Source organism: Polypterus senegalus, chromosome 18, assembly GCF_016835505.1.
Source record: "Polypterus senegalus isolate Bchr_013 chromosome 18, ASM1683550v1, whole genome shotgun sequence".
In the NCBI taxonomy this organism is placed as follows: Eukaryota; Metazoa; Chordata; class Cladistia; order Polypteriformes; family Polypteridae; genus Polypterus; species Polypterus senegalus.
Genome location: NC_053171.1, coordinates 34,044,780 through 34,071,751, shown reverse-complemented (window position 1 = coordinate 34,071,751; position 26,972 = coordinate 34,044,780). Strand labels below are relative to the sequence as shown.

The following is a 26,972-nucleotide window of genomic DNA, read 5'->3' as shown; positions in this document are numbered from 1 at the left end:
CATTTACCGTGGTTACTTTGGAAAAGACTTCACATGCTCATCAAGACTGTTCAAGTTTATAAAAAAAAAAGCTTAAAAAATTAACTTTATAAAAGTTCAAATATTTCACACTTTTCTCTAAACAGCCTTGCTTTTCATCTAAGAATAGAAATTCATACTTTTTAGAGACTGCTTAATAGTAAATATAAAAAGAAAATTACAATCTAACAAATTAATAACTGTAAATAATTTATAGGTTTATACAGAATGATTACATAAAATATTGTCATACTTTTTCAATAGTTATTTTTAGCTAATTCCTTAAAAACAAGGCAGTATAATGGAGGAGAGAAAAAAAACAGGGGTCCTTAGGTGTTGGAGTTTGGGATTCAGTTCCAAAAGTGGGTAAAATTGTTTGCTTGAGGCAGCATTTCTCAGCCTTTAAGTATTTGCGACCCGTGTTTTCATAACAGTTTTAATCGCGGCCCCCTAATGTTTTTTTGAAAGGAGCCCACTAATACCAATTTGTTCTTTTTTAATCAATGATATATCATAGATGCGTATTTTATTATACCTACTTAACTTTTATTGACATTTATCTAACTCTATATTTATTTTTCTAGAATCAGAATGTAGTTTAAGTTAATTTGTTTTGGTTTCAATAGATGTATTTTTCATATTTTTGATCATCTTCACGTCCCCTAGGGGGGCCCGCCTCACAGATTGAGAACCACTGGCTTAAGGTATGCTTTTTTCTGTTATTAAAAACAATAAAATATTAAGTAACTAAGCGTTTTTAAAATAAAATATAGTAATATACCCTCTTAATGCTGCCCTGTTTGGCACCGTTTCATTATATTTAACATTCATTCAATGCATTTCTTGCAAAATATATAAACACCAGTAACGGCATTCTGCATGATAACGTGCAGTGAATACACTTGACTTATAGTTTTCATCCTCTTTCTCTGTACGTTTAGCATTCGTTTGCTCAGAGGTTGATGCTCTTGCTGTTTCCAGAGCAGCTCTTGTTTTGTCCACTCTAGCAGCCTACTTCTTCTCTTCTTCCGTTGGCATCTTTTCACGTTAAAACTGATTAAGTCAGTATTTTGTGTTGCAATTACTTAGTACGTTTTTATTAATTTTTCACATAAGCTGGCACTTAAGTCTTCAACCTTCCTCAAGAATGATTTAAGATATGAAGAGGTAGGGGAAGTGACGGCGAAAGTGGTAGCAATGAGACGGCTGCCCTGCTGTGCGCTGCCGAGAGTTGATTCTACAATAAAATAAAATAGAAATAAAAAGAGGAATAACCTTGGAGGTCAATCATTACTCTGAAAGTGGATAGTAGATGTCACGTATTACATGTGTCCCAAATTTCAGGTCAATAGGTGAAACGGTTTGTGAGCTACAGGTAATTTAAAATCTTGGACAGACAAATGAACAGCCACGGTAGCGTATTATATAAGAAGATGATTGGCTATTGCACTGGTGTAGCACAAAATTTGTGTGTAAACCAGATTACAAAGTGCCAGAATGGACAAAATGAATACAACAGTTTTGTCAGCTAGATTCAAACTAATAATAATAGATGCTGGTTGCAATGCTACTTCACATTGTTTCAGTGCAGGACATTCAAAACCCAGTATATTGCATGGCCAATTTGTTTCAATTTAGGAGAAAACTGCTGTGACCTTAACAAAACATTTTAAGACTCCAATGTTATTATTTACTTATTTCTATTCAAATGCTGTGTATCGTTATTTCTAATCGAGTCTAAGGATTTTAGGTTATTAGGCACATTTTATTAATAGTGACTGTTTGCAATGGAAAGAAGTGGGGGGCAAAGAGGACAAGAAGAAGCCTTTTCTGTTGAGCTTGCTGCAAATCTTAATACATTTGACATACAGTAATATGCTCTGTTCATGACACTGGTAGTATTTTGCTTAATTCATCTCAAATTGATGATTTCAGCACAGATGCTATCTTTGGTACAGTTTGGCAATGGCTTGCTGTGCCAATTGCTTGATTTGAGCAATGCTTAGATATCTTCTTTCACATACCATGATGCAATGCTTCATTGACAACTAACTTATGTAGATTTCAAGTATTATCACACTCGCCTCTCTGTTGCTTAAAACATCACGTGACGCGACACACCAGAGTCTCATTGCTTTGTTTAGCCTAAAAATACAGTAATATGTTTTGAATTTTCAAAAATTAAATATATACTTTTGTAGCTGGCTTTGCACACATCTGATGATTGGGCCCCCAAGGTCTGAAGGCCTCCCCTCCACCATCTGTGTGTCCAGTGTAGCAGTGAGTTGCAGTGTACCTTAAATACATTTAATCTATCGAATATGGAAAAAAAATCTAAAAAACATGTCAGGAAATCCAAAGCTCTGTTTGCGAGTAGTTTTGGTAATATATTGATATAACAGCACTCGACCATTTAAAAACAAGGAATAAAACTACTGGCAATTGAACTGTAAGTTATGCTGTATTCTGGTTGAAGTGGGAAGTCTGAACGTCCAACTTCCTAGTTGGAATTTTCAACTGGAACGTCCCCTTACGTTAAATTTCCAACTCAGAGACTCAGGGCTAGTTGGTCAAGTTCAAGTCTGTCCAACTTCAGTTCATGACATTAATCCAAAATGAGTGCATACACCACAAACTTTAGTGAAAGCTATATAGTATTATACTGTTAATTAGCACTTCTGTCTAGTTGTGTCTCGTTAAATCAGTCATACACACACAATAATGTCCAACTTCTGTCGGTGGACTTGTTGCTATGGTGTTTGGATTCACAAAAAACTACGTAATGCATTGTTATCAAATGCTATTTATTCTGAACAGAGCAAGTAAAACAAAGCATTTCCTGAATACGTCCATATTGGTTTTCTTAATGTTTTACTGGAATGCAGTCAACTCAGGTGTGACATCATTCCCAGCTCTGACATCCAGCTTCCAGGGTAATCGAAATGCAGCATAAATTTCACAAAGATTACACCACAGAGGTCAGAAATGGATAATGACAATATTTAACACAATTGTAAATGCAACTGACCTTTTCTATCTGCATACAACAACATGTGGAATATACAAAGGGTTCACATAATGTAATGGCAGCAGACTAGTAAGCCATGTGAGGGAGGCCAGCACGGGCAGCGACGCAGACAGTATGAAATAGGTCTTAGAAAGTGAATCGAGTGGTGGCTGTGATATGCAAGAAATTGAGCTACCATTCTTCCTCGTGAGTAGAACTGATTATAAGGATGTCAAAGCCTTGCAAAACACTACCTAGGAAAATAAACACCACAAAATATACTCGTATTTCAAGGAGCACTAACTGTCAACAGATGCAGAGAACTTATGAAATGAGAATCCCTCTAGTAAAAATGAAATTACACAGGATGAAACTGAAGCCAGTAGCTGATCACATGATAATCATACATCAGTATTTTCATAAAGCTCTATTTTTCCCATCCACATTACAATGCAAATTTATACACTTTAGGGAGTATTTTCAAAATGATTCATTTTTGGTGGTTATAAACTCTGTCTCAGTGTGAAAGGAAGGCAAAACCAAAAAAACATACATTTTCAAACTTATTTGTGTCAGTGTGGACTAAATCTTAAACTCACGTTGCCTGATTCATGAAGCAGCAGCATTACCCAACCGTCCTGCCATGCTTTATATTATTATTGTTGATGTTTGCCGGTCCATTTCTAAAAGGCTTCAGTACCAATTTCGAATCCACATAACATTGGCATGGCACATCCCGTCTCTACTGCTGTGGTGTGATATTTTGTATATAAGTTGATAAATATTTTGTATGTCTTTATTTGTATGGTTAAGCACCTCTACCCCGTTTTAGGACTAAGTCTCTTTGTAATTGTACGATAGGGTTGGGGGAAGAGCCTCAAGCAAGTTTGGCAAGTGATTCTCTGCAGGGCTCTCTCCATCAACCCCAGCATGGAGGCCAACTATCTAGCTGGCAAGCTTCACCTTAACAAATGGTTTTGGAGGGCAGTTGTGAAGGTATTCTGTCCTCCCATTGGTCTGAGGTATGGCTGTTTGGAATTGGCTTGTATCAGAAGCCTTTAAGTACCATGACACCCTATTGGCTGTAGGGTGTGGACATATCTATAAATTTGCTTGCTTTACCACCCCCCACCCCCTCTCTCTCCTACCAAATGATGAAGGAGCACCTCACTCCTGAGAAGGACTCATAACTGAAAAGGACATCACAATGGAGAGCACATCTCAGCATCCATACTGAGACAGGCATGCGGCCTGTTCTGAAGAAAGCTGACCACAAATGGTGCCTTAACTAGAGACATTTTAAGTAACTACAAGTCAGTGTGCCACCTGAGCTACACATCACCATTTAATCAAGTTGTATGGTTGCCGGTATTCACTTGTACTTTGCATATTGTTATTATTTATGATTTATTATTATCAATAATACATTATTTAAAGTGTAACTTAACTCCTGCTTATCTTTTACTAAACCTAATTGCCTGAGGTTATACATGTAGAAGGGAAGATGGGGAGAAGTTATGTGGTACAATACCTTATAAACAGTGGTAAGTCTGTGAGATTTGAGGCATACTGGCAAAGGTTATACATTAATAATACAAAAGGGGAAAGTAGACCAATATATTACTCTACCAAGACAAAACATCTACCAATACAATTTTTAACCCAATTTAGTTACCAGCTACATAAAAGTGCTCTGCCTCTCACATGCAATACTGCCTTTTACAAAATACAAATGTAAGCCCAATCTTAGACTCAACAATCTGACACACCATTCATGAATTGACATGTTTTAAACTAGCTGATTTTTTATGTTTCATTAGTGTAAATCATATTAAAGTTTTTATAACTGCATGTCACTTCTGAGAATTAGTGAATTTATTCACTTGAACAAATGAGCTTCATTATTTTCCTGTTAATAAATGTTTTGAAAATGAAGAGATAAATAATACTTGCATGTGTATGTCTAGTATACCAATACTTGTGAAGCACTGAGGCTAGAACCGTTATCTTGTCTTATCTGAAAGCGTATGATGTTATACGTGTTAGTGAAGCAAATAATGTGGCTAACAGCATGCCCCATGAAGTTACTGGTGTTCGTTTCTTTCCTATGTCAAACTGCATATGGAACAGATTGAGAAAACAACGTAGCAGAAATAAAAAGAACAACAGTGATATCAGCTGAGCGTGAGGCAAATTGCAAAAGCTGATTACATGATAAGAAGAAGGAGGATAGCTTGTATTTCTTACAGCGAACTGCTTAGGTAAACTGATCTAGAAAGTGACACAGCTGTTGAGCATAAAGCAAATTTCAGAATCCAATTACATGATAGAGAGAAGAAGAATGACAGCTTCGGCATCCGCTGCCTTTCAAGCACATTTGGCACAACAATCTGATGGTACTTACTAGCAGTGCTTGAATAAGTTTTGAGAATACTAGTTAGACTAATTCCACTATTGTTGTGAGTAAGCTACAAGAAGACTTTGAAGGAGCAGAATCTTTTCAGTTTAAGCAAGTGGAAGTTAGAAGAGACATGATAGAAGTGATCACAATTATGAAAGAAATGAGTAAAGTATAAGCCAGCTATTACTCTATAAATGTATCAGCATTACTATTACTACTACTAGTACTTCTTTAAAAGAAGTTCTTTAATTAGAATACAACGCACAGATAAAATTTTGCAGAAACGTTGTAAACACTGTCTCAGAGTCAGCAATAGGTAAACTGGAATAAGTAGACTGTAGACAGTACTTTGGAAACTCTTAAATTTTGATCTGAAGACACTTCACAAAGTTGCAAGAATACAGAATAGGGAGCAGGTTTGATATGACTGTCCTGTTTTAATTACATTTTTTCTCATCTATGAGGTATAGTCCTTCAAAAGATGTTTACAGGTTAGTGAGATCTGTCCCTGCTTTCAAGGCTTACCTGCTGCCCCAGTTCTCCCATTGGTGCCTGGAATAGCAGTGCTGTTCACATACTGCTCAAGAGGACTGTCAGCTAGACTCTTTTTTGCATCCTCTCGGTAGGCTTTTCCTCCACCTCCAGCAGCAATCAGAAGCGGGACCAAGGTACCACTCTCCATCTGTGAAAGGAGATCAAAATGTCACACTTCAAAGGTGTAACCTCACTCTCATCAATGCTTTAGACCCAAGACGATATTTGAGTGCTTCATTTTCTGCCCATCAATAAATGTTTCACATGTAGTGCATTGTAACTGTAAAAGGGGAGTGCTTGCTCTGCTACTTGAGCTTTGACTTCTGATTTACTTTATAAAACTAAGCAAGTCATTTAACCTATAAGTTACACCAAATATCTCAGAAATTGTAAAGTGTCTTGGGATGGTGAGCATTATAAAAAGGACCTTTGCTTGCCAGCAACATGCCTGCCAAACAATAGTAAAAATGCAACACTTTCACTGAGGGAGAAACTTGAAATTTGCAGTTGGGTTCAGCTCGTGTCTCTGCACTTCCAATTGCCTATCACAACAATGGACAATTGGCCACTGACATAAAAGAAATGAATTGCTGTTCTGATTCAGTCAAATAAGTGGAACTTACTCTGAATACATAGGTGGCCCCACCTCCTCCTCCACCTCCACCGGCCCAACCCAAGTTTAAGGTGCGATCGCTAAATTCATCTTCAATAACTGAAGACTCACCCAAACAAATCTGCTGGGTTAAAAGATCCTTCTAAAAAAAAAGAAAACACAAACATGAAGAATGATAGGAACAAGAAGCAAACAGACATTCAATTGTACTTGTATCTGTTAAAGTTACACTGCACCGTTTTTCTTCATTTTCTAACCGGTTTATCCTGCTCAGGATCACAGAGAACTGTTATATATCCTGACAGCACTAAACACAATATGGGAACTAATCCTGGATGGAGAGACAGCTACTTGTTCTTTTAATGAAAGTAATTATTGAATTACATAGTGTTTTACCTGGTAACCACCACTGACATTGCAATGACCAGTTAAAACAGCAGCTACATTAAACAGTTATATTCTATCACACCCTAATAACCCTAGAAAAAAATGCACTGTGAAGGGATGGCAAGATCCTTTTGAACAAAACAAGAGAAGCTGTTAAATTATGAACTAAATAAGGAAAACAGGGATGTCACTCCCTAGCAAGTCATTATTTTTAAGTACTAAATAGAGGAACCTATTTATTGTATTACAAACAAGGGGTTTTTCCCTACTTTGTACTTATTAATGGTTTTATTGTGGTTTTTGTTCATTTATTATTTTAGATTATTTTTCTTCTTTTTGAGTAACTTCTCTTATGTTTGTTTACATTATAACATTTCTGTACTGTACTTTAAATGTACACTCATTCTGTGTGTTTTGTGGTTACTATCCCAAGAGACAGTGAAACCCTGACATCCCTGTTGTTAGACTCTCCCTCTGGCTATAAATTGAGTCGGAGAGAGGACCTTACGAGTGGATCATTGAGTTTGCGTCATAGTTATTTTAAGTAGTGCCTTTTCTTTGGATTTACTGTTTTTGCTTCTTGGATTTGCCTTCTAATAAGTGCTTTGGGATTTGTTTACTTCAGTGTAACGTTTAAGGCAACTCCTTTTTTCTGTTTGAGCATTTTTTGTTATACTCTCCTGCTTTTGACATTTGTCAATAAATACCTTCTTTTATAAAGATTCTTTGTGGGCTGGGGATTTTAATGGTTTATCTCTCTTAATAAGCATTTTTGTGTAATTTGAACTTTTAAAGCCAGCTTCCCTTTTTTGGGCCTGTATAGGCCACTGCCTGCACGTAGCCATTTGGGGGTCGACTGATTATGGTTAAGCCTTTACTGGACAGGCTGGTGTCACGCCTTGGCTCCTGGATATAACACTAGTGGGTACATAGAAATGTGCATATAAACTGGCACTTGGGAAAAGGTCAGGAGCTGCAATCCTAAAAAAAGTGAAATAATTGCATGATAGGCTGTAATGTATGACTGCCCAGAACGGTGAAAGAAAAGGTATGAAAAAATGAACCAATTAAAAACAATTAGTGGTCTACTGATCCTGACTTATGTAATTGGTAGAACAGTGTTTATTTCTGCTACTTCACTGAAGCAGCATCCTGGATTTGAATCCCATGGTCAGGTATTTTCTATGAGGAGGTTTCATATTCCCCTCTATGTCTACATGGCTTTCCTCTCATATATTCCCATTAACTGGTGACTCTGAACTGGTCCTAATGTGAAAGAGTGTAGTGTGTGTGCTCTGTAAAGAAAAAGCAGTCTGTCCATGGTTACTTTACCCCTTGCACTCACTGATGGCAGGATAGGTGTCATCACCTTATTAGTCTAAATAGTAGTGGGTTTGATATTGTAATGATCCGGTCACAGACTTGAGAGGGTTATGGGGCTGGACAGAAGCTGAGAACTATGCTGGCAGAAAGTGCACCTCTGCAGAAAGAGGAGCAGAAGTCAAGCATTTGGAATGGCACGTGTGGGAACAAGATATAAAAGAGGGACGTGCTTCGGGGTCATAACACTGGAGCAGAATACAAACAGTGTTAAAAGTAAAAAAAAAATTTTAGTGAGTAAAAAGTGGAGGCATCTCCCATGGCTGGAACAGGGGGAGTTTATTTCTGGAGCAATAAATAAAAGTCCAACGGCTTCAAACCACTAAAATGCGCATGGGTGTTCTATCCTCCCTGCCTTGTTGTGGTTGTTGCAATACATATATAATCTTATGGGCATAAATTTCTCGGATACACCGTAGAAATACAAAAAATATGCATGTGAACACTAAAATTATGCATGAATTCCAAAGCCTCCATAGTATAAGCAAATGAGACACAGGTAAAAGCCTATGATTAAAGTCAAAATGGTGCATCCTTAAATAGTTGGGAGATACACACCATTAGTAATCACCCAGGATAAGCCTCTGTGTACTTTTTCAAGGCTTTACAAATCTTTACAAATCTACTTGTAGGATCCTGAGAGTTAATTATGAAGATGCAACCACTGACTTCTCAATTTTGATTGCAAATATTTATTTTGTTGTGACCACTGAAGATTAAAAATCAAGTATATATGAAAATCAGAGCTAATAACATCAGTGAACTTGAATTTAAAGACCCCACTGTCTTTTTATTTGTACCCCACTTTTCAATTTAAACACAACTGCACAAACACTCTCTTACATACACTACTGTAATATATATTATAAGAGTAGTACGAAGGTGTAGTGGTTAGCATTGTTCCCGAGTTCAAAACTCAGTATGGCCACTAATTGTGTGAAATCTGCATGTTTTTCCCGTGTCCAAGTGAGCTTTTTTCCTATTTGGATAAATGGTTGAACTGACCTTTTTCTTCATCCATCATCAAAACCATTTAGTTATAATCAGAATCATGCTAGGTGGTAGAGCCTATCCTGGTAGCATAGGGAGCAATTTAGGAAGTAATTCTGAATGGAGTGCTATTCAATTGCAGGGCACACACATTCTCTTAAAGACACACCTACACACACACAGGGACGATTCAGAGTTATCAATTAATGCAACACTCATGGATTTGGGACGCATGATGAAAATCTGGTGTACCTAAAGTCTTGAAATGCATCTGTGAAATGTTACAGATTAGTGAGAGCAGGTGCTGAGGTGGTTGAAAAGGAATTCATACCATCTCTAAACCAGACAAAAGAAGAACTGAGGATAGTATTTTGTGTGTGTATGTGTATGTACATGGAACCTGTTCATTGGCTTATAAATTTCCAGTAGTTCGCAGGCATTCGATAAGATAAAATGTGTTGCATTATTTAAATGCCTTAATATATAACAATACATATATAGTAAAAACAAAATACAACTTTACTCCACAAAAAAATTAATTTTTGCAGCTACCAGTTGAATACATAGTACAATGCAAATGACCTACACAACAGATGTCCTAAGATGTTGTAAAGAACGTCACTAAATCGCCAGGCAATTACTGCTAACTTTAACATGCATCCAGTTCTCCAAATTCCCTTCACACGCAAACACACACATTTCTTCAGCATCCATAAACCCAGCACACTCCACTTATTCTGGAAAATCCATATACAAGTATGTTTTCTGTGTCATAGCCCATTCATGTTTATAAAGAAAAGCAGTCCTAGAGCAAAGAAAGAAACTGACATAAGTAAGATAGTGGCACTCTTACCCCTGGGCAAGCATCCTCCCCCTGCTGGCCAACCAGAATGTAGAGGATGTCACCTTTCTTGAGCTGAAACACAGCTGAGACGATGATGCCATGAGAACGCATGTTGTGGTTTTTGGCTCCTTTCCCTCCGGCAGCTCCATATGCTGAAATGCTGCCATAAAACAGAACAAAAGAGAGACAGAGATATAGGACTCAGTGGTAAAGCATGTAGACTGTGAAGCATGCTCATTTTTATCTTCCCACTCCATCCAGCTCTTTTGTTAATGCATTTGCATTTCTTAACGACCTGGTTGTGCTTTGTAAGAGGAGGCCTGCTACCTGTGTACTGGACCCCATCCTCACCACACTTTTTAAATCCTGCCTTCATTCTATAATCCCGACTGTTACAACAGAAATAAACACATCCCTTGACACTGGCGAGCCACTTTTAAAATTGCTCCTGTAACCCCACTATTAAAAAAGTCTGGTCTTGATGCCAACAATCTTAACAAATTTTCGATCTATTTCTCACTTACCTTTTCTGTCAAAAGTTCTTGAGTATGTTGTAGCCTCCCAACTCACCAGTTACTTAACCTCTAATAAATTGATGGAACACTTTCAGTCTGGTTTCAGGGCACAACACAGCTCTGCTTCAGGTAAGTAATGATCTGCTTATGGCAGCAGGCTCTGGATAAACCAGCATATTCATTTTGTTAGATCTTAGTGCAGCATTTGACACTGTCCAGAATGGAGAACATATCCTGTGTTGGTTCATTCCTCTCCTTTTCTAATGCTGAGAATCACATCCTGCATCAATTATTGTAACTCTTTACTGACAGGTAGAGCTTCTAATCTATATCATAGCTCCAGCTGATTCAAAACTCTGCTGCAAGAGTCCTAACATGAACCAGCAACAGCGATCACATAACACCCATTCTGCTTTGCCTCTCCTGGCTCCCAGTGTTTTACAGAACTGAATATAAAATTCTATTAATAACCTACAAATCTTTAAATGACCTCGCACTGGACTACATCAGTGACCTTCTCCATCTCTATGCTCCTGTTCCTCCACTAAGGGCCTCTGATTCTGGCAATCATGTTGTGCCCCACACTAACCTGCACTCTATGGGTGACACGGCCTACAGCTGTATAGCGCCCAGACTATGGGATGACCTCCCAAAATGAATTAGATTAGCTGACTCCACTCATTCTTTTAAAAAACAACTTAAAACTCATCTGTTCAGGAAGGCTTTTAAACTTAACCTGACATTCTGCCTCCTTTCTCAGTTTTCCTTTCTGTCCAGATGCTCAATATAATTTGTGTGTGTGTGTAATATCACAAATGATGTTATTTGCTAGGCTTTCTTTTTGTATTGAATCTAGTGTTTTACTCTGGTTCATGGTCTTTTATTCTATTTAATGCCTTTGTATATCCTGTATCTATCTGTTTAAGTGTTCTACTCAGGAAAACCTCTGCATCCAATGTTACATATACCTGCCGTTTCTTTATGAGACTCTGTGAAGTGGCTTTAGCATGGGAATGGCGCTATGTAAATAAAATGTATTATTATAACCATCTTTATGCACCTTAAAGAAGAGTGCAGCTCAGCACAGAAGCAAGAGCTGAAGGAAGATTGCTGTAAACAGTGATTGTCATACGATCTGGGATCTGCAATGTTCTGTAAACATGGTTTTGTACATTTTTATATGGATTCATCATAGGCATTCAAACATTTTGTGTCAGCTCACAGTATAGTTAGACATTACTGTAGTATCACCAAAAGTGAGAAATCTCAAACGTTTTTTTTCAGTAAAATGACTGGTAACAGCCATTGCCCAATATTAATTGAGAACACTATTATGAAAGAACTGAAATGTGCAAGGGTAAACTAAGAAGTGAAAAAAAGTTTACCTTCATTTTAAGATTTTTTTTCAGGTCTTCAATTTGCAGAATTCATAGTTCAAAAACATGAACAAAAATTGACAAATGGTTCACAGTATTTTAATATTGTAATGGAAAAGAAAACACTACGTTCAACTAATCAAATGGCAAAGTTGGCTAGCACAAGTGTCTCACAACATCAGCAGTATGGGCTGAAATTCCACGCTGGGTGATGTGTATATTGCAGTATATCTGCATGGGTTTGTCTAAAGTTGTCATACTAAGAATATGCACATTAAGCTGATGGACTTCTCTGAGGTTTCCTTATATGAATGAGTGCCAAGGGTTAGTTGCCACATGTACCCGATAGTTGGATGCAGGTATTCAACATTAGTGTATACTGTGCCTTTAAGTTTCACTCAAGATTTGGGAAGAAAAAGGATGCACCATGGGTTCAAGCAGTATAGGCGGACAGTGACGTCCATAGGGGACAACCTAGAATGTCAGCTTTGGTCATGTTGGGGATTTGGTGGAGTCGCACCCACATTGTCTGTGCAGAAAAACTATCTTCACACCACTGCACAGAATCCACAGATTACGTGTTACAGAATATACAGCAGAAAAAAAAAAACAGTAATTAAAACATTCAAAAATTGCCATTTCAAAACCCTAATTAACTATCTTTTCAACTGTTCTTACACTTTTTCCATGTCAAGATGGCTGTAAAGCTGATTATCCACTCAACGTCCTCCTCACTGCCAGACTGACAGTTTTTATCATTGCCCATATATTTATGAACTACGTAACCGATTTAGGTTGGAGTCATTCACTCACTAGGGCTCTACCATATACTGGGTCATATCTAGAAGTACATTTATGTCAACTGGCGTTAGCAATCCTACTTATTGCTCATTCCTGCTGTTGTTTTGTGATTTTTCTTATTTTGCTCACGAGATTCTTGAATACTATTTTCACCACACCCTTTGACTTATCATGATAGCTTGCCTTTACTGAACGTTCATGTTTCCAAGGTGTGACCAGTGACCATTACCATTCTTCAGGAGTGACCCCTGTAAGTGCTGCTCTGAGTAAAATGCTGCTGACTATTCAAGACACATTATACAGGCGACAACAGAAGGAAAAATTATGAATCTTGGATAAAGGTAAAAAATAAGCTGTAGTTCAATGTATCAATAATCCATCCATCCATTTTCTAACCCGCTGAATCCGAATACAGGGTCACGGGGGTCTGCTGGAGCCAATCCCAGCCAACACAGGGCACAAGGCAGGAACCAATCCTGGGCAGGGTGCCAACCCACCGCAGGACACACACAAACACACCCACACACCAAGCACACACTAAGGCCAATTTAGAATCACCAATCCACCTAACCTGCATGTCTTTGGATTGTGGGAGGAAACCGGAGCGCCCGGAGGAAACCCACGGACACGGGAGAACATGCAAACTCCACGCAGGGAGGACCCGGGAAGCGAACCTGGGTCTCCTAACTGCGAGGCAGCAGTGCTACCACTGCGCCACCGTGCCGCCCCTGTATCAATAATGCAACACAATAATAAGGTCCAGCAAGAGGTCAAAAAATCACAAAGATGCTGGCAAAACTGACATGTTTCCAAAACAGGGAGATGAACATAAACTCCTTTATTGGCTGCTCCCATTAGGGGCTGCCACAGCGGATCATCTTTTTCCATAATAAACTCCACACACATAAGATTCAATATTCCCTGTCCAAAAATAACTGGAACAACAAAAGTGCAAAAATTGGTATGTACAACGTAAAAGGAAATGAAGCTCACTTGATATTCTGACAAGTTCTTCTGGAACACTGAATCAAGAGACAGTGAGTGACAAATCCATGTCTTTACTTTTTGTTTGTTCTTTTCTCTCAGGCTGGATTATTGAATTCTTTCTGTACAATTTTATAGGTAATTGTTTTTGCTAGTGTTGCCTCCTTAGTTTTGCTGGTATCCTTTAAGGTTTTATGTAGTTTTTTTGTTCAGTATATGTGTTTCTAACTAATGTTGTTTAGAATTGGTTGTTTGCTTGTTCAAATCAGGGTTCTCTTTCCCATGTTTTTCGGTGAAATTGGCAGAATAACAACCTCCAAGCAGGCCCCCAGCCAGGGGGGGACAAACGGGACTCTGGTCCGGGGCCCTAACAGAAAGGGGCCCCTTCACGCTTGATTTTTTTTTATGCTGATGTTGTGCGCATAGATACTGTATATATTCGGACAAAGGCGAGCCGACGCTGATGTCCTTGAGCTTGACGTTGAGTAGTATGTTTGTTGTACAGGGTACGTGGATAATGGATTGACTTCGCCGCTGTAATTGAATACTTCCGTTTCACACACACAGGCGCTGTTCTGTCTCAGATAACAGCAATATTGTTGTGCACTATCGTGGATGTTGACGTGTATGGTGTAGCAGAAGTCCATCACCGTAGTTTGATAATTCATTCGCTTGGGTGTTTATTTTTGCTTTTAAAGCAGTGACGCGTGTGCGTTGGTTTTGCGTGTATCACTAAAGATTCTGGATCACCCGGATTTTTTGAAAACTTTGAAGTTTGATACAGCAAGTTACCATACTGATTATATACCATGTAGATAACCCTAACCGTTAGTATATATTAAAATGTTCAGATGTTACTCCTATTCATTGCATTGGTATAATTGTACCATTACATGTTAGATAATACATAGGCCTATCTCATTAATGTATTTTTTCAATTCTGCTACGAGCTTTCGTTAGCACTGGCTTTCCTTCTTGCAGTCAAACTTGAAGTGCGAGAAGGCTTAAATCATCAAGTATGATATTCATAAATGCAGCATTGTTGCTGTCGGATAAACTACATTTCGATCATTTTGTATACGTATTTGAAGGTTTTGGCATGTGGGGCCCCGGGGGAAGGCCCGGGGGGCCCAAATATTTCTGGCGGCGGGCCTGCTCCAAGAATAATTTACAGGGAACTTGTTTTTTTTTTCTAATTTAGTGTAATTTCCTAATTTTAGCTTCTGGCTTTGTTTTTGGATGTCATTTTGGATTTTTTTTTAACCTGATCTACTCTCTGCTTTTTGATTGCTGACAAGACCTCTGTACCCTCAAGAAACACTGTATTTGAATCTGCATTTAAACCAAAATTTCATTTGAGTCACTAAATCACGTGAATGGAGTGACATCTTACTCAAGAGAAAAATATCTCACAAGGAAAAGTAGAAGAATTATCAGTTCTAGGCCACTTTTAATGTAAACCCATGTGAAATTAAGTGTGCAGTGAATATGAATAAGAACTATTAATTATATGGGTGGAGAAACAAATCACAATGTTAAGTCCACTTCTGCTTCTGGTGTGTATCTGCTAAGTTCTTGCATAAATTGTTTTCCCACAGATATCGAACAAAGCTGATGAGCCTCCCATTGTTTTCTGATTTCATGTTGAGGAAAGTAAAATGTTATATGTAGCTACAATTATTAAAGGTTTAATGAAATACTAAGGAATTTCTTAAAGCTGATGTGTATTAACTGCCACTCTACATCACACGCAAATAAAGAACATACAGTACAAGACCTCTGCATACACTTTTGTAGAAATGACTGCAGAGTTCCTCATTAGTAAAGTTTCATTTACTCATATATCTATTTTTGCATTAGTTTTATCCTATTCCAGTTTGTAGCGGGTCACCTTTCATTTAATAAAATTTAAGAACTGGTAATTCTTAAATTACATCCTTAAGTCAATTCAACTTTTTTTATAATAGGTGTACAAATACAACAGAGCAAGATGCAGAACAAAGGACATTATAGAGGAAGATGTTCCACTGTGGCAACCCCTAACAGGAGCAGCCGAACGAAGAAGAAGTGTACAGTATTTGTAAGCTCATTCTATGATTGTATTCATCATCCACAAAGGAAGAAGTTCCACAGTCTCTGAAATAATGCCCTGTTACCTCTTTAATGAGCACTTACATGTATTTGTTGGTGGCTGGCACGTGCCACATCTGAACCCCCCTTAGTGAACCCTCCTTGCCTACTGTCACATTCAGATTCTTGTTCTGGTATGAGCTATTGCACTGGGCTGGTGTTGGCCCACGAGGGCCACTGGCTCCACAGGATGTAAACAACCATGTCATCCCAGAATCATCTAAAAAAAAAAAAAGCATATAAAAAAATCAATATTTAAGTAAGTAAGCAAGCGACACTAACCATCTGAAACTTAACAAGCTCTTCAGCAAGAGTGTTGGACTGTAAACCATGGGGTTGCCAGTCCAATACCTGCCACTGAATTAATATTTCACTCTGCACAAGTCACTTCACCTGCCTGTGCTCCAATATTCAAAAACAGAGTAAAAAATTGTCTTACAGCTCAGAACATGAATAATGCTTTGTGATGGTGTCCACTAATGAAAGGTGCATTGTTGAAATAAAAAAATTGTATCACGTAATGAATATGGCTGCCATATAAGCATAAAATTGTTATAAGTGTTGCATTATGACTGATAATTAACTAAAAATGTTTACTCTAGTGCCCTTTGGAAATCACATAGAACAAATGGCACCATCATCATACAGACAAACATTTTGAAAAGGTAAAGATTAAACTAAAAACTTCCACAATAAGAATAGCCTTCAGAAAGTCTAAAGAAGAGCCAGATTCTCAGCTTCCTCACTAGCAAGCATCACTGTCCATTTACTGTGAATGTCTCAAAGACAACCATGTGTAAAGAATCAATGTCTTCACAATGGCCTGCCTGACTGGATAACATGGGGCTTTTTGTCATGTAAGTCATTTAGCACAGAGGTTTCTACAAGTATCGGACTTGTCTGCTTGACATAAGGAGATTAAATGGGGCTCCAGTATGATTATATTGGAAAATAAAGATCTCCAGTTCTACATCTTTAATGCATTCTTGTCATTTTTTTATCTGTTTAGAACAAGACATGAAGCACTGGTTTTGTGTAACTCTTCAGTAGATCTACATCACATCAGAAAGGATTTATAAGTGGATGATTTCTGTCTATGGGTGATGCAAATAGCCCATCTCTCCCCGATTTGTCTTTGTTTCTCATTTAGATGATATTGAAAGGCTCAGGTGTACAAAGACTGGCTTTGACAGAAGTTTGAATTATATTAACTTTAAAAAATTGTTATTGGACAGCTAAGTGATGTGATCTTAGAATAAAGTTTCAAAATGTTAGCCATAAATTAAAAGAAAGAATAACAAACACCATTTTAAATACAAAATTCTTTGCAAAGCAAAACACTGCTGTTATAATTGAATGATTTTATTTTAAATACTGCAGAGCCTTTGAGGCCTTATTTCCCAGAACACATTTAAACGTGGAGCCAGAATTGACTTGATTGGTCACTGGAAGGCCACTCAAACCTCTATTGTGTATCTTGGCTCACTCTTCTGAAATTCTCAAAATAACAGTGGAGTACAAGTACCAGACATCAGGGGTTCATGAGGCAGGCCAGTAAAACCCAGATCACTTGCAGACTCGGTGTCCCGCAGGAGCTTGTTACTAAGGGATGGGCTTCTGTTACCTAAGGCCGAAGGAAAATACATACCAAAGTAAGATGAGAAAGAAGGAATAGAGTCATATGGATTGATTATGCAAAATATAGTGCATTGGAAAATAAATCATAGAAACTAACTTCATCCAGTGTCTTGTTTAAAGTTGCTCAAATCAACAGAGATCAAAACGAATTAAAAGGACTACTCAACCCAAAAATTATATATTTTTTATGTTACTTACTCCATGTTGTTTGTAGTAATGACCAAAAATTTGATCTCATATTTTTATATAGAAAAGAGATAGCAAAATTCCTGACACAATTGGACTCAATAGGAACCAATGTTTAACAAAAATCAAGCAATACTACAATGAAAAAAAAAACTCAATGTACTTATATGTCACATATTCAGGTGTATGCTAACAATATCCCAAACACGTGTATTTTAATAAAAAAATGTAAAATAGGCCACTTCTGGAAAATCTTTTGATTGGCAGCTGGGGAGCATGCTTAAATGGGATTGTCCTATTGAATTGAAGGTCTGCCTTTAATGTCATTCATTGGTTATTAAACCACAACAGTATGCTTTTGGGTTTTAAAGGGCACTATATAAAACTGCACTGTTAACTTGACCTTCTGCTTATTGAAGCCCCTTCATAGTTTCTACCTGATAATGTTTTCACTTGCTTTTCTTTATTAATTACATTCATCCAAAATGGTTCCAGGGCAATATCAAACCTGTGAACATTGCAGTCTAGCTCCAGCCTCACTGGGCCACATGCTAGATAGATAGATAGATACTTTATTAATCCCAAGGGGAAATTCACATAATCCAGCAGCAGTATACTGATACAAAAAACAATATTAAATTAAATAGTAATAAAAATGCATGTAAAAGCAGATAATAACTTTGAATAATGTTCGCATTTACTCCCCCGGGTGGAATTGAAGAGTCGCATAGTGTGGGGAAGGAACGATCTCCTCAGTCTGTCAGTGGAGCAGGACGGTGACAAAAGTCTGTCACTGAAGCTACTCCTCTGTCTGGAGATGATACTGTTTAGTGGATGCAGTGGATTCTTCATGATTGACAGGAGTTTGCTTAGTGCCCGTCGCTCTGCCACAGATGTTAAACTGTCCAATTTTACTCCTACAATAGAGCCTGCCTTCTTAACAAGTTTGTCCAGGCGTGAGGCGTCTTTCATCTTTATGCTGCCTCCCCAGCACACCACCGCGTAGAAGAGGGCACTCACCACAACCGTCTTTTGTTTTGGGCATTCACCAAATTGACAACATTTTGGACCAAAATCTTTGAATACCTAGCAGACAGCCTTGATGTCACAGTCACTTTCAACCTCTTAACAGCTGTGTTTGGTGTACTCTCAGATGGGCTTAGAGTGGAGAAAGACAAACAAATTGTAATTGCCTTCACCGCACTACTAGCACATAGACTTATTTTGCTCATCTGGAAAAATCCCAGCCCTCCTCTGTTAAGTCAGTGGGTAACTGATTTTCTGTACTATTTTAAATTGGAAAACATCAAATTCTCACTTATAGGCCCTGTTAAAAACTTTTTTTAAATATGTCAGGCTCTAATTAATTTTAGAATAAGCTTCTCTTTTGGGGAAAAGGATACTCTTCCTTTCTTGCTGCTTTTAAAGATTAGCTCTGTTTGTTGGATCTCCCCTCTTTCTGTTTGGTGGGGGTTGAATTTTGTTTTTATTTGTTTAGTTTGACCTGATTGTGTGGAATGCTATTTGCTTCTAATTAAAATCAATAAATAAATAAAAAGCTAAAAAAAAGAAATACAAACCATCAATGTCCTCTTGCCCTCACCAACCCAATCCTACTTGAGGGTATCCATAAAATGAATAAAACATATGAGCCATACTGCATGGGCCCGACTGCCACCAGGGCACCAACAGAGGTCTAGGAAAAGAAGGTATCAAAGGAACAAAAAGAGACAGAGAAACACATACAGAGAGGTGTAATCGAACATCTGCACTGCAGAGCAACGGCCACAGACTGTGCCAAAACTGCGATATACTCTATTGAACTATAGCACAGGCAATTCCAACAGGAAGGTGTCATGAAATGTAGCCTTCCAAAGATTAGGAGAGGTCTAGAGATTTCCATCAGTAGGCTAGCAGCAACTTAGCTGCCAATATACACTGTACAATATTTGAGAGAAGAACAAGCCGCTAGTGGACAGAAGAAAGTGATAAGAAAGACAATTCTAGGAGAACATAGGAAGTTCACAGGTCACAAAGGTAGCCAGGATTTAAATAGACAAAAGTCCAGAAAGAAAGAACAGAGGGCAGTGCAAGGACATGTGACAACAATTGCCAGCTCTGCCATATAAAAACAAATGACAAGTGGGATCATGGATCAGTCTAATAAGATGGTGTTGTCTTTGGGTAGGGCATAAAGAATGAATAAATTTAAACTGACTATTCTGGTGACATGGATTGCAAGAAGAGTTTGATATGTTAGTGAAAAAGGTTTTCCAACTGAGCAAAGAGGCTGGAGTAAGGTCTGATTGTCAAACTGAATTAATAAGGAGTGGTTTATGACTGGCCTCCCTAAGGAGGACATATAATGTAGAAACTGGTTTACTAAAAGGAAAGAGGGAGGAAAAGAAGTCTTCGAAGGGTTGTCTTCATTTGAGCCTGCATCTGGATATCTCATATATGAATTATGCAACATGAGAAAACAGATTTTATTGTTTATTTAGCATTGGTCCCCATTGAAGCCTGTTATGTCAGGAACTTTTTTATCCAAGTCAGAAAAATATGAGAAAAATGTTTACAATAATTACAACAAATGACACAGGGTATGTAATAGAAAAATTATTATTTTTGGTGGATTATTCCTTTAAGTGTAATTGAAAGAAAGAAAGAATTTTTTTTTACCTAAATCAAAGCAAGACACACCAAAGACGATATTGTCAACAGCAAGATCAGCCCTTGAACCTGTGCCCCATGTAGCGTTCAAGATCAAATGGAAACTGAAAAAACAAGAGTCAGTATAGAGGATTCTTAATCAGAATTGTAGTCATTTGCAAGTCACTCACAATATACAGTTGTTCTTGTCCACTTCCCTGTTGCTTGTTTCATTGTATGTCTTCTCTTGTTTTTTTCTATAAATCCATCCAGGCAGAATAAATATAAAATAACCATCAGGGTTAATTAATAGCATAAAGGAGCTCCAGTAGCATTTCTAGTAACACTTCTGTAAATTTGCTGGCCAAAATTACTCAGTGTCAGTGTATAAGAGACAGGATGTGCTGCATTGCTCATAATGGATCTCAGTTTTGTTTTAATACCACCTACTGTACTAACACTGTAGAGCTACATGGAGACTTTGAGGGCAAATTACTGAAGAGAATATTTGTAAAGTGTGGACTTGATGATATGAACAGGAATGATAAATTAATGATAATTATTGTGAAGTGTGCACTATAAAATATACATACTCTATACATGTACAAATGTTATGTGCCATTCAGGAAAAATATTAGGTCCGTCACTGTAGGAAATTCTAATATCACTTAACACAAAACTGAAAACTACTGTACAAACATAAACACAGTTTCATTCTTTAGTCTGCACTCAAAATGCTAGTGAAATACACATTTTAAAAATGTAACTTTTTCACATTAATGATAATACAGGTTAAACGTCAATACTGTCCTGCTCCATTAACTCTTTGATGGCTGAATATTTTTCCAAAAAAAAAAAAACAGTTTTCTGAAAAGCAATGGTTTCACACAGAAATCAACATAAAACGTCTGTTGCTGCATGCTGTGGCTGCCAGTTTGCCAAGAATGTGCGGCAGGCTTGCGGCCAGGCTGTCTTTGCATGGCTGGGACACGGTCACAGTGCATTGCAATCTGGTTTCTACCTCTTATCATTGTTATGTGGCAGTCCTCCCTGGCGAACATTGTCAGTACAACGATTAGCTGGGAACCAATCAGCTGAAGCTAGAACCTCACATTTGTTTGCGATCACTTGTATCAAAATCTGAGTCTGACAAGTCATAGTCCAGTTCAGAGATAACAGGCAAAATGTCGTCCACAGAGTATTTTGCTTTACGCATTCGCTTTATTCTCTCTGCAGATGTCAGTGCCATTTTTGCTGTTGCTTGTGCCTTGCTATTCATGTCAGCGCAGGAAATCTCGGTCAAAAACAATTAATCTAACTTTCCTTCTAGCAACGAGAGTCCAACTAAAACATAACGGTTGGATTTGTCACAGGTTTACAGTCGATTACCATCGTCAACTCCTCCTTTTGACAAAAGTCGTCATTAGCCCTGAAAGAGTTAAATATAGATATATCTGTATTAGTGATTCATAAGTCTCTCCATTAAAAGTCAAATCAAAAGATCCATCAGGACTGAAGTGAGTATAACATCCGTCAAATTCACATGTTCTAGTATCTTATTTTAAAGGTCACAGGACCTTAAAATAGGTAGTTGAACTATAACAATACTTCACATGGCTGCATGATTAAAAGGGGTCAGTGAAGAAGAATGTTTCTTGGTTAAATTTCATGTCACTCCAAACAGATTTAACAAAAATGCACACAATCGCTGTTTGACTTTGCAGTGCATAAATTATTTGTTTATGAAATAAAACATAAATGAATTAGGGGATTCTTTTAGAGGATTTGGGGTTTAGATCTTAGAGTAACTTCTATCTCTAATATATATATATGAAGTAGTTTTAACTATAATCATTTACTCTTGTTTCACTTGTGTTTATATATATATATACACACAGTGCATCCGGAAAGTATTCACAGCGCATCACTTTTTCCACATTTTGTTATGTTACAGCCTTATTCCAAAATGGATTAAATTCATTTTTTTTCTCAGAATTCTACACACAACACCCCATAATGACAATGTGAAAAAAGTTTACTTGAGGTTTTTGCAAATTTATTAAAAATAAAAAAACTGAGAAATCACATGTACATATGCCCTGATAAGGGCTGTTCGGTCCCTGTACAACCAATGTCAGAGTTTGGTCCGCATTGCCGGCAGTAAGTCGAGCCCGTTTCCAGTGAGAGTTGGACTCCGCCAGGGCTGCCCTTTGTCACCGATTCTGTTCATAATTTTTATGGACAGAATTTCTAGGCGCAGCCAGGGTGTTGAAGGAGTCCGGTTTGGTGGGCTCAGGATTGGGTCACTGCTTTTTGCAGATGTTGTCCTGTTTGCTTCATCAGGCCGTGATCTTCAGCTCTCTCTGGATCGGTTCGCAGCTGAGTGTGAAGCGGCTGGGATGAGAATCAGCACCTCCAAATCCGAGACCATGGTCCTCAGTCGGAAAAGGGTGGAGTGCCCTCTCAGGGTTGGGGGAGAGATCCTGCCCCAAGTGGAGGAGTTCAAATATCTCGGGGTCTTGTTCACAAGTGAGGGAAGAATGGATCGTGAGATTGACAGGTGGATCGGTGCGACATCCGCAGTGATGCGGGCTCTGCATCGGTCTGTCATGGTGAAAAAGGAGCTGAGCCGTAAGGCAAAGCTCTCAATTTACCAGTCGATCTACGTTCCTACCCTCATCTATGGTCATGAGCTATGGGTAGTGACCGAAAGAACGAGATCGCGAATACAAGCGGCTGAAATGAGTTTCCTCTGCAGGGTGTCTGGGCTTTCCCTTAAGGATAGGGTGAGAAGCTCAGTCATACAGGAGGGGCTCAGAGTAGAGCCGCTGCTCCTCCGCATCGAGAGGAGTCAGATGAGGTGGCTCGGGCATCTGATCAGAATGCCTCCTGGACGCCTCCCTGGTGAGGTGTTCCGGGCATGTCCAACAGGGAGGAGGCCCCGGGGAAGACCCAGGACACGCTGGAGGGACTATGTCTCCCGGCTGGGCTGGGAATGCCTTGGAATTCTCCCGGAAGAGCTGGAAGAAGTGGCCGGGGAGAGGGAAGTCTGGGCCTCTCTGCTTAAGCTGCTGCCCCCGCGACCCGACCTCGGATAAGCGGAACAGGATGGATGGATGGATGGATGGATGGAGAAATCACATGTACATAAGTATTCACAGCCTTTGCTCAATACTTTGTCGATGCACCTTTGGCAGCAATTACAGCCTCAAGTCTTTTTGAATATGATGCCACAAGCTTAGCACACCTATCCTTGGCCAGTTTCGCCCATTCCTCTATGCAGCACCTCTCAAGCTCCATCAGGTTGGATGGGAAGTGTCGGTTCACAGCCATTTTAAGTACCAGCACTCATGAATATGGTAGTATATGTCACTCGCTCGCTTCTTATTATTTCGCTGCCTTCTCAATTATATAATGCATGTTTTCTTCAGCGCTTTTTGGAGGTCTTCCTGGTTTTCTACGCACTGCGTTGACAGTCAGTTCACGTGATTAAGTGGGAGGGGTGATGATGTCACACGAAACTCCGCCCCCACGGCTTTCGAGCGCAACTCCATTACAGTAAATGGAGAAAAATACCTTCCAGTTATGACCATTACATGTAGAATTTCGAAAGGAAACCTGCCCAACTTTTGTAAGTAAGCTGTAAGGAATGAGCCTGCCAAATTTCAGCCTTCTACCTACACGGGAAGTTGGAGAATTAGTAATGAGTCAGTGAGTGAGTGAGTGAGTGAATCAGTGAGGGCTTTGCCTTTTATTAGTATATATATATATATATATATATATATATATATATATATATATATATAGAGATATATAGATATATATATATTGTCAGTGATGCCAGAGGCAACGACCCGGCCGGGACGCTGTGAGGGACCGGATGTGGGTCTACGCCCACCCTGGATCACGTGGGGGCCGCCTTCCTGGTTGCTTTGGGGGCCACGGGTTGAAGGCATGGAAGCCCCACCCTGTAGGGGCCCGTGGTCACTGCCAGGAGGTGCCCCAATGCCTTGGAGACCTGTTACCTCAGCACTTCCGCCACACCAGGAAGTGCTGGGGGGAAGAATTAAAAGGGCGCCCGGAGAGCTGCCGGGAGAACAGCCGGTACTTCCGCCACGCTGGGGCGTGGCCAATGAAGGAGTTTCGGGAATCACCTGGAGCTCATCCGGGAGAATATAAAAGGGGCCGTCTCCCTTCATTCAGAGCTAGAGTCGGGTGGAAGTAGGATGAGTCAGAGAGGAGAGTGGAGGTGGCCCAAAGAAAGGCATTGAGTGGCCAGGACTGTGTTGGGGTTTGAGCACTGACTTTTTTTAGTGTCTGAGTGACACATTATTTTAAATAATTGTAAATAAAACGTGTGGTGGTTTGAAAACAACATGTCCGCCTGTCTGTGTCCGGGTCGGCTCCACAATATATATATATAGAGGTAATGCCTTGGCTATATTTTTTAATCAAATTAATGGCATACTCATAAAAAAAAGGTATCAATGTATTTCAAAAACATGAACGTTTTTGGGTGGCCCAAACATATGAATGGTAGTGTATTTTATTGAAAGCACACAACATGCAAGGTACAACACATTTTGTTACTGCCAACATTATTTATCAGGCTATGTTTTAGCACCCTAAGTTGTTACATTTTTGGGTTTAAAGGCTGTAGTGATGCCGTTGTGGCTTTTTAAAATTATTATTATAAGCTGTTTCATTTGTCCATTATTGAACACAGAACTGAACTTTAGGAACACCAGTACCTTGCAATGCAAGTGAACATTGATGTAAATGTAGATACAAAGGTTTCTAATAACCTATTAGCATGTAAACATGACTAAGTAAGGATAATCTAATAGGGTTTTACCATTAGGACACTGAAGGAACTGATGCTGAAAATGGGACTTTGCAGCCACAGGTGAATAATACATTACAATTAATTTATTTTTTGCAGTAATGGTCATTATATACACTAGTAATGTCTTGGCTGGGTGTGTAAATCAATTTAATTGTATCAATTTCCCAAACCTTTGATCAGTACTGTATATTGGCTTAAATGACAAATAGAGGAGTATAAGTCAGTGGTACCATAAACTGAGGACTTGAAGTTGGAATCAAAGGTTTTGTGTAACAACTCTACAGCCCTGATCATAATCAAGACTCCAGCCTGTAATCACTGCAGAAGGTTAAGAAGTTAGGAGCATGCGCTGATACAGTGCATTGCCGCATCCATCACATGACAAACCAACTCAAGGACCTCAGCACCACACTAGTTCAGATGGAATGGAACAGTGTGAAATTTTTTATGTTGGCTGGAGTGCCATGCATTGCCATTCCGGGGTACTGACTTATGCCTGATGAAGTACAAAATTAATTTACATGATTTTAGAATAAGCCTGCAACACAACAACATATGAAAATAGTGAATCTATCTGAATATTTTCTGAATACACTGTAAATAGGATATGTCCCAATTTGTACATGTGTCAATACTACTACGACTATTACTATTAAGTAATCCTAGCTGCAGTGTACAGTATGAGTGTGCAAATGGGTGCTTTAAAAATGTATGTAAAAAGCTGGCTCTCTATCCATTATTGACCCATGTCACTCCCTTTTGGACTCAGATTTCCCATGTCCTGGTAGTCCAGCTGTGATGCATATACTGTACATGCTGAAAATGAATACATGAACTTTTAACTATAGCTAACTTAAACTCTGTATATTACTCCACTCCTCCATTTTTAAACCAAAACATCTATTTCAGGGTAGACTCCTACGTTAGCAACATTAGGCATAAAAAAGACAGGTGGTAGTTAATTACAAGTTATAGTTCCTAATATCTGAAGTCATCAACTAAATTTGAAGAAATTCATATTCAGGAAATGTATCTTCTTCTGAGATACAAAGTGTTTCCTTTTACGTGAGCTCTTGACTTAACTAGACATATGATTTCCTGTTTGTAAATTTCACTCGGAAGACACAAATATTAAATTGCCTGTTAACTTCTTATACCATAAGGATTTTCAATCACATTACCTTTCAGGTTAAAGTTGTACATACTAATTTCTTTTAAATAAGATTAATAACTTTGAACATCACAGATCCAGAGACTTCTGGGACATAACAGTCACCTTTTCTTTCTTGTCGTGCCTATATAATTCCCATTAGTATTAGCAGGAACAGGTATTCACCTAAACAAGTGTCAACCAGGATTCACACTTGAATGCATCTCCTAAGAAAAGTAGTACATTTCAGCAGAGACCTCCTGTATGGGAATTCCCTAATTTATTGAACCTTTCTGGAATGCAACTGCAAATAAGAATGAAGAAACAAGATAAATTAAGGCTTCCATGCAACTACACACACCCACATTCAGGCTTCCCTTGACAATCACATGGGAGATGCAATCTGTAATGAAATGTACCATCTCAAGTCACAAACCATGGACAAATGGTTATAAATATGCTTTTCACTGGTCTGAATAATTTCACAAAACTTGCATTATGTGCTTTCCAGCACCTGTCCAGA

At 38.6% G+C, this 26,972-nt stretch overlaps 1 protein-coding gene across 2 annotated transcripts in view; it reads right to left on the bottom strand.

Moving 5' to 3' along the window:
- Positions 1-26,972, bottom strand: part of ltk (leukocyte receptor tyrosine kinase) — a 165,662-nt gene that overhangs the window by 31,998 nt on the left and 106,692 nt on the right. For both annotated transcript variants that reach the window (XM_039741471.1, XM_039741472.1), the window contains exons 10-15: positions 20,484-20,578; positions 17,506-17,604; positions 16,026-16,200; positions 10,184-10,334; positions 6,584-6,715; positions 5,952-6,108 (exon numbers count right to left, since the gene is read on the bottom strand). In XM_039741471.1, coding sequence (XP_039597405.1) covers positions 5,952-6,108; positions 6,584-6,715; positions 10,184-10,334; positions 16,026-16,200; positions 17,506-17,604; positions 20,484-20,578 — 809 coding nt within the window. The remainder of the gene's footprint in view (positions 1-5,951; positions 6,109-6,583; positions 6,716-10,183; positions 10,335-16,025; positions 16,201-17,505; positions 17,605-20,483; positions 20,579-26,972) is intronic.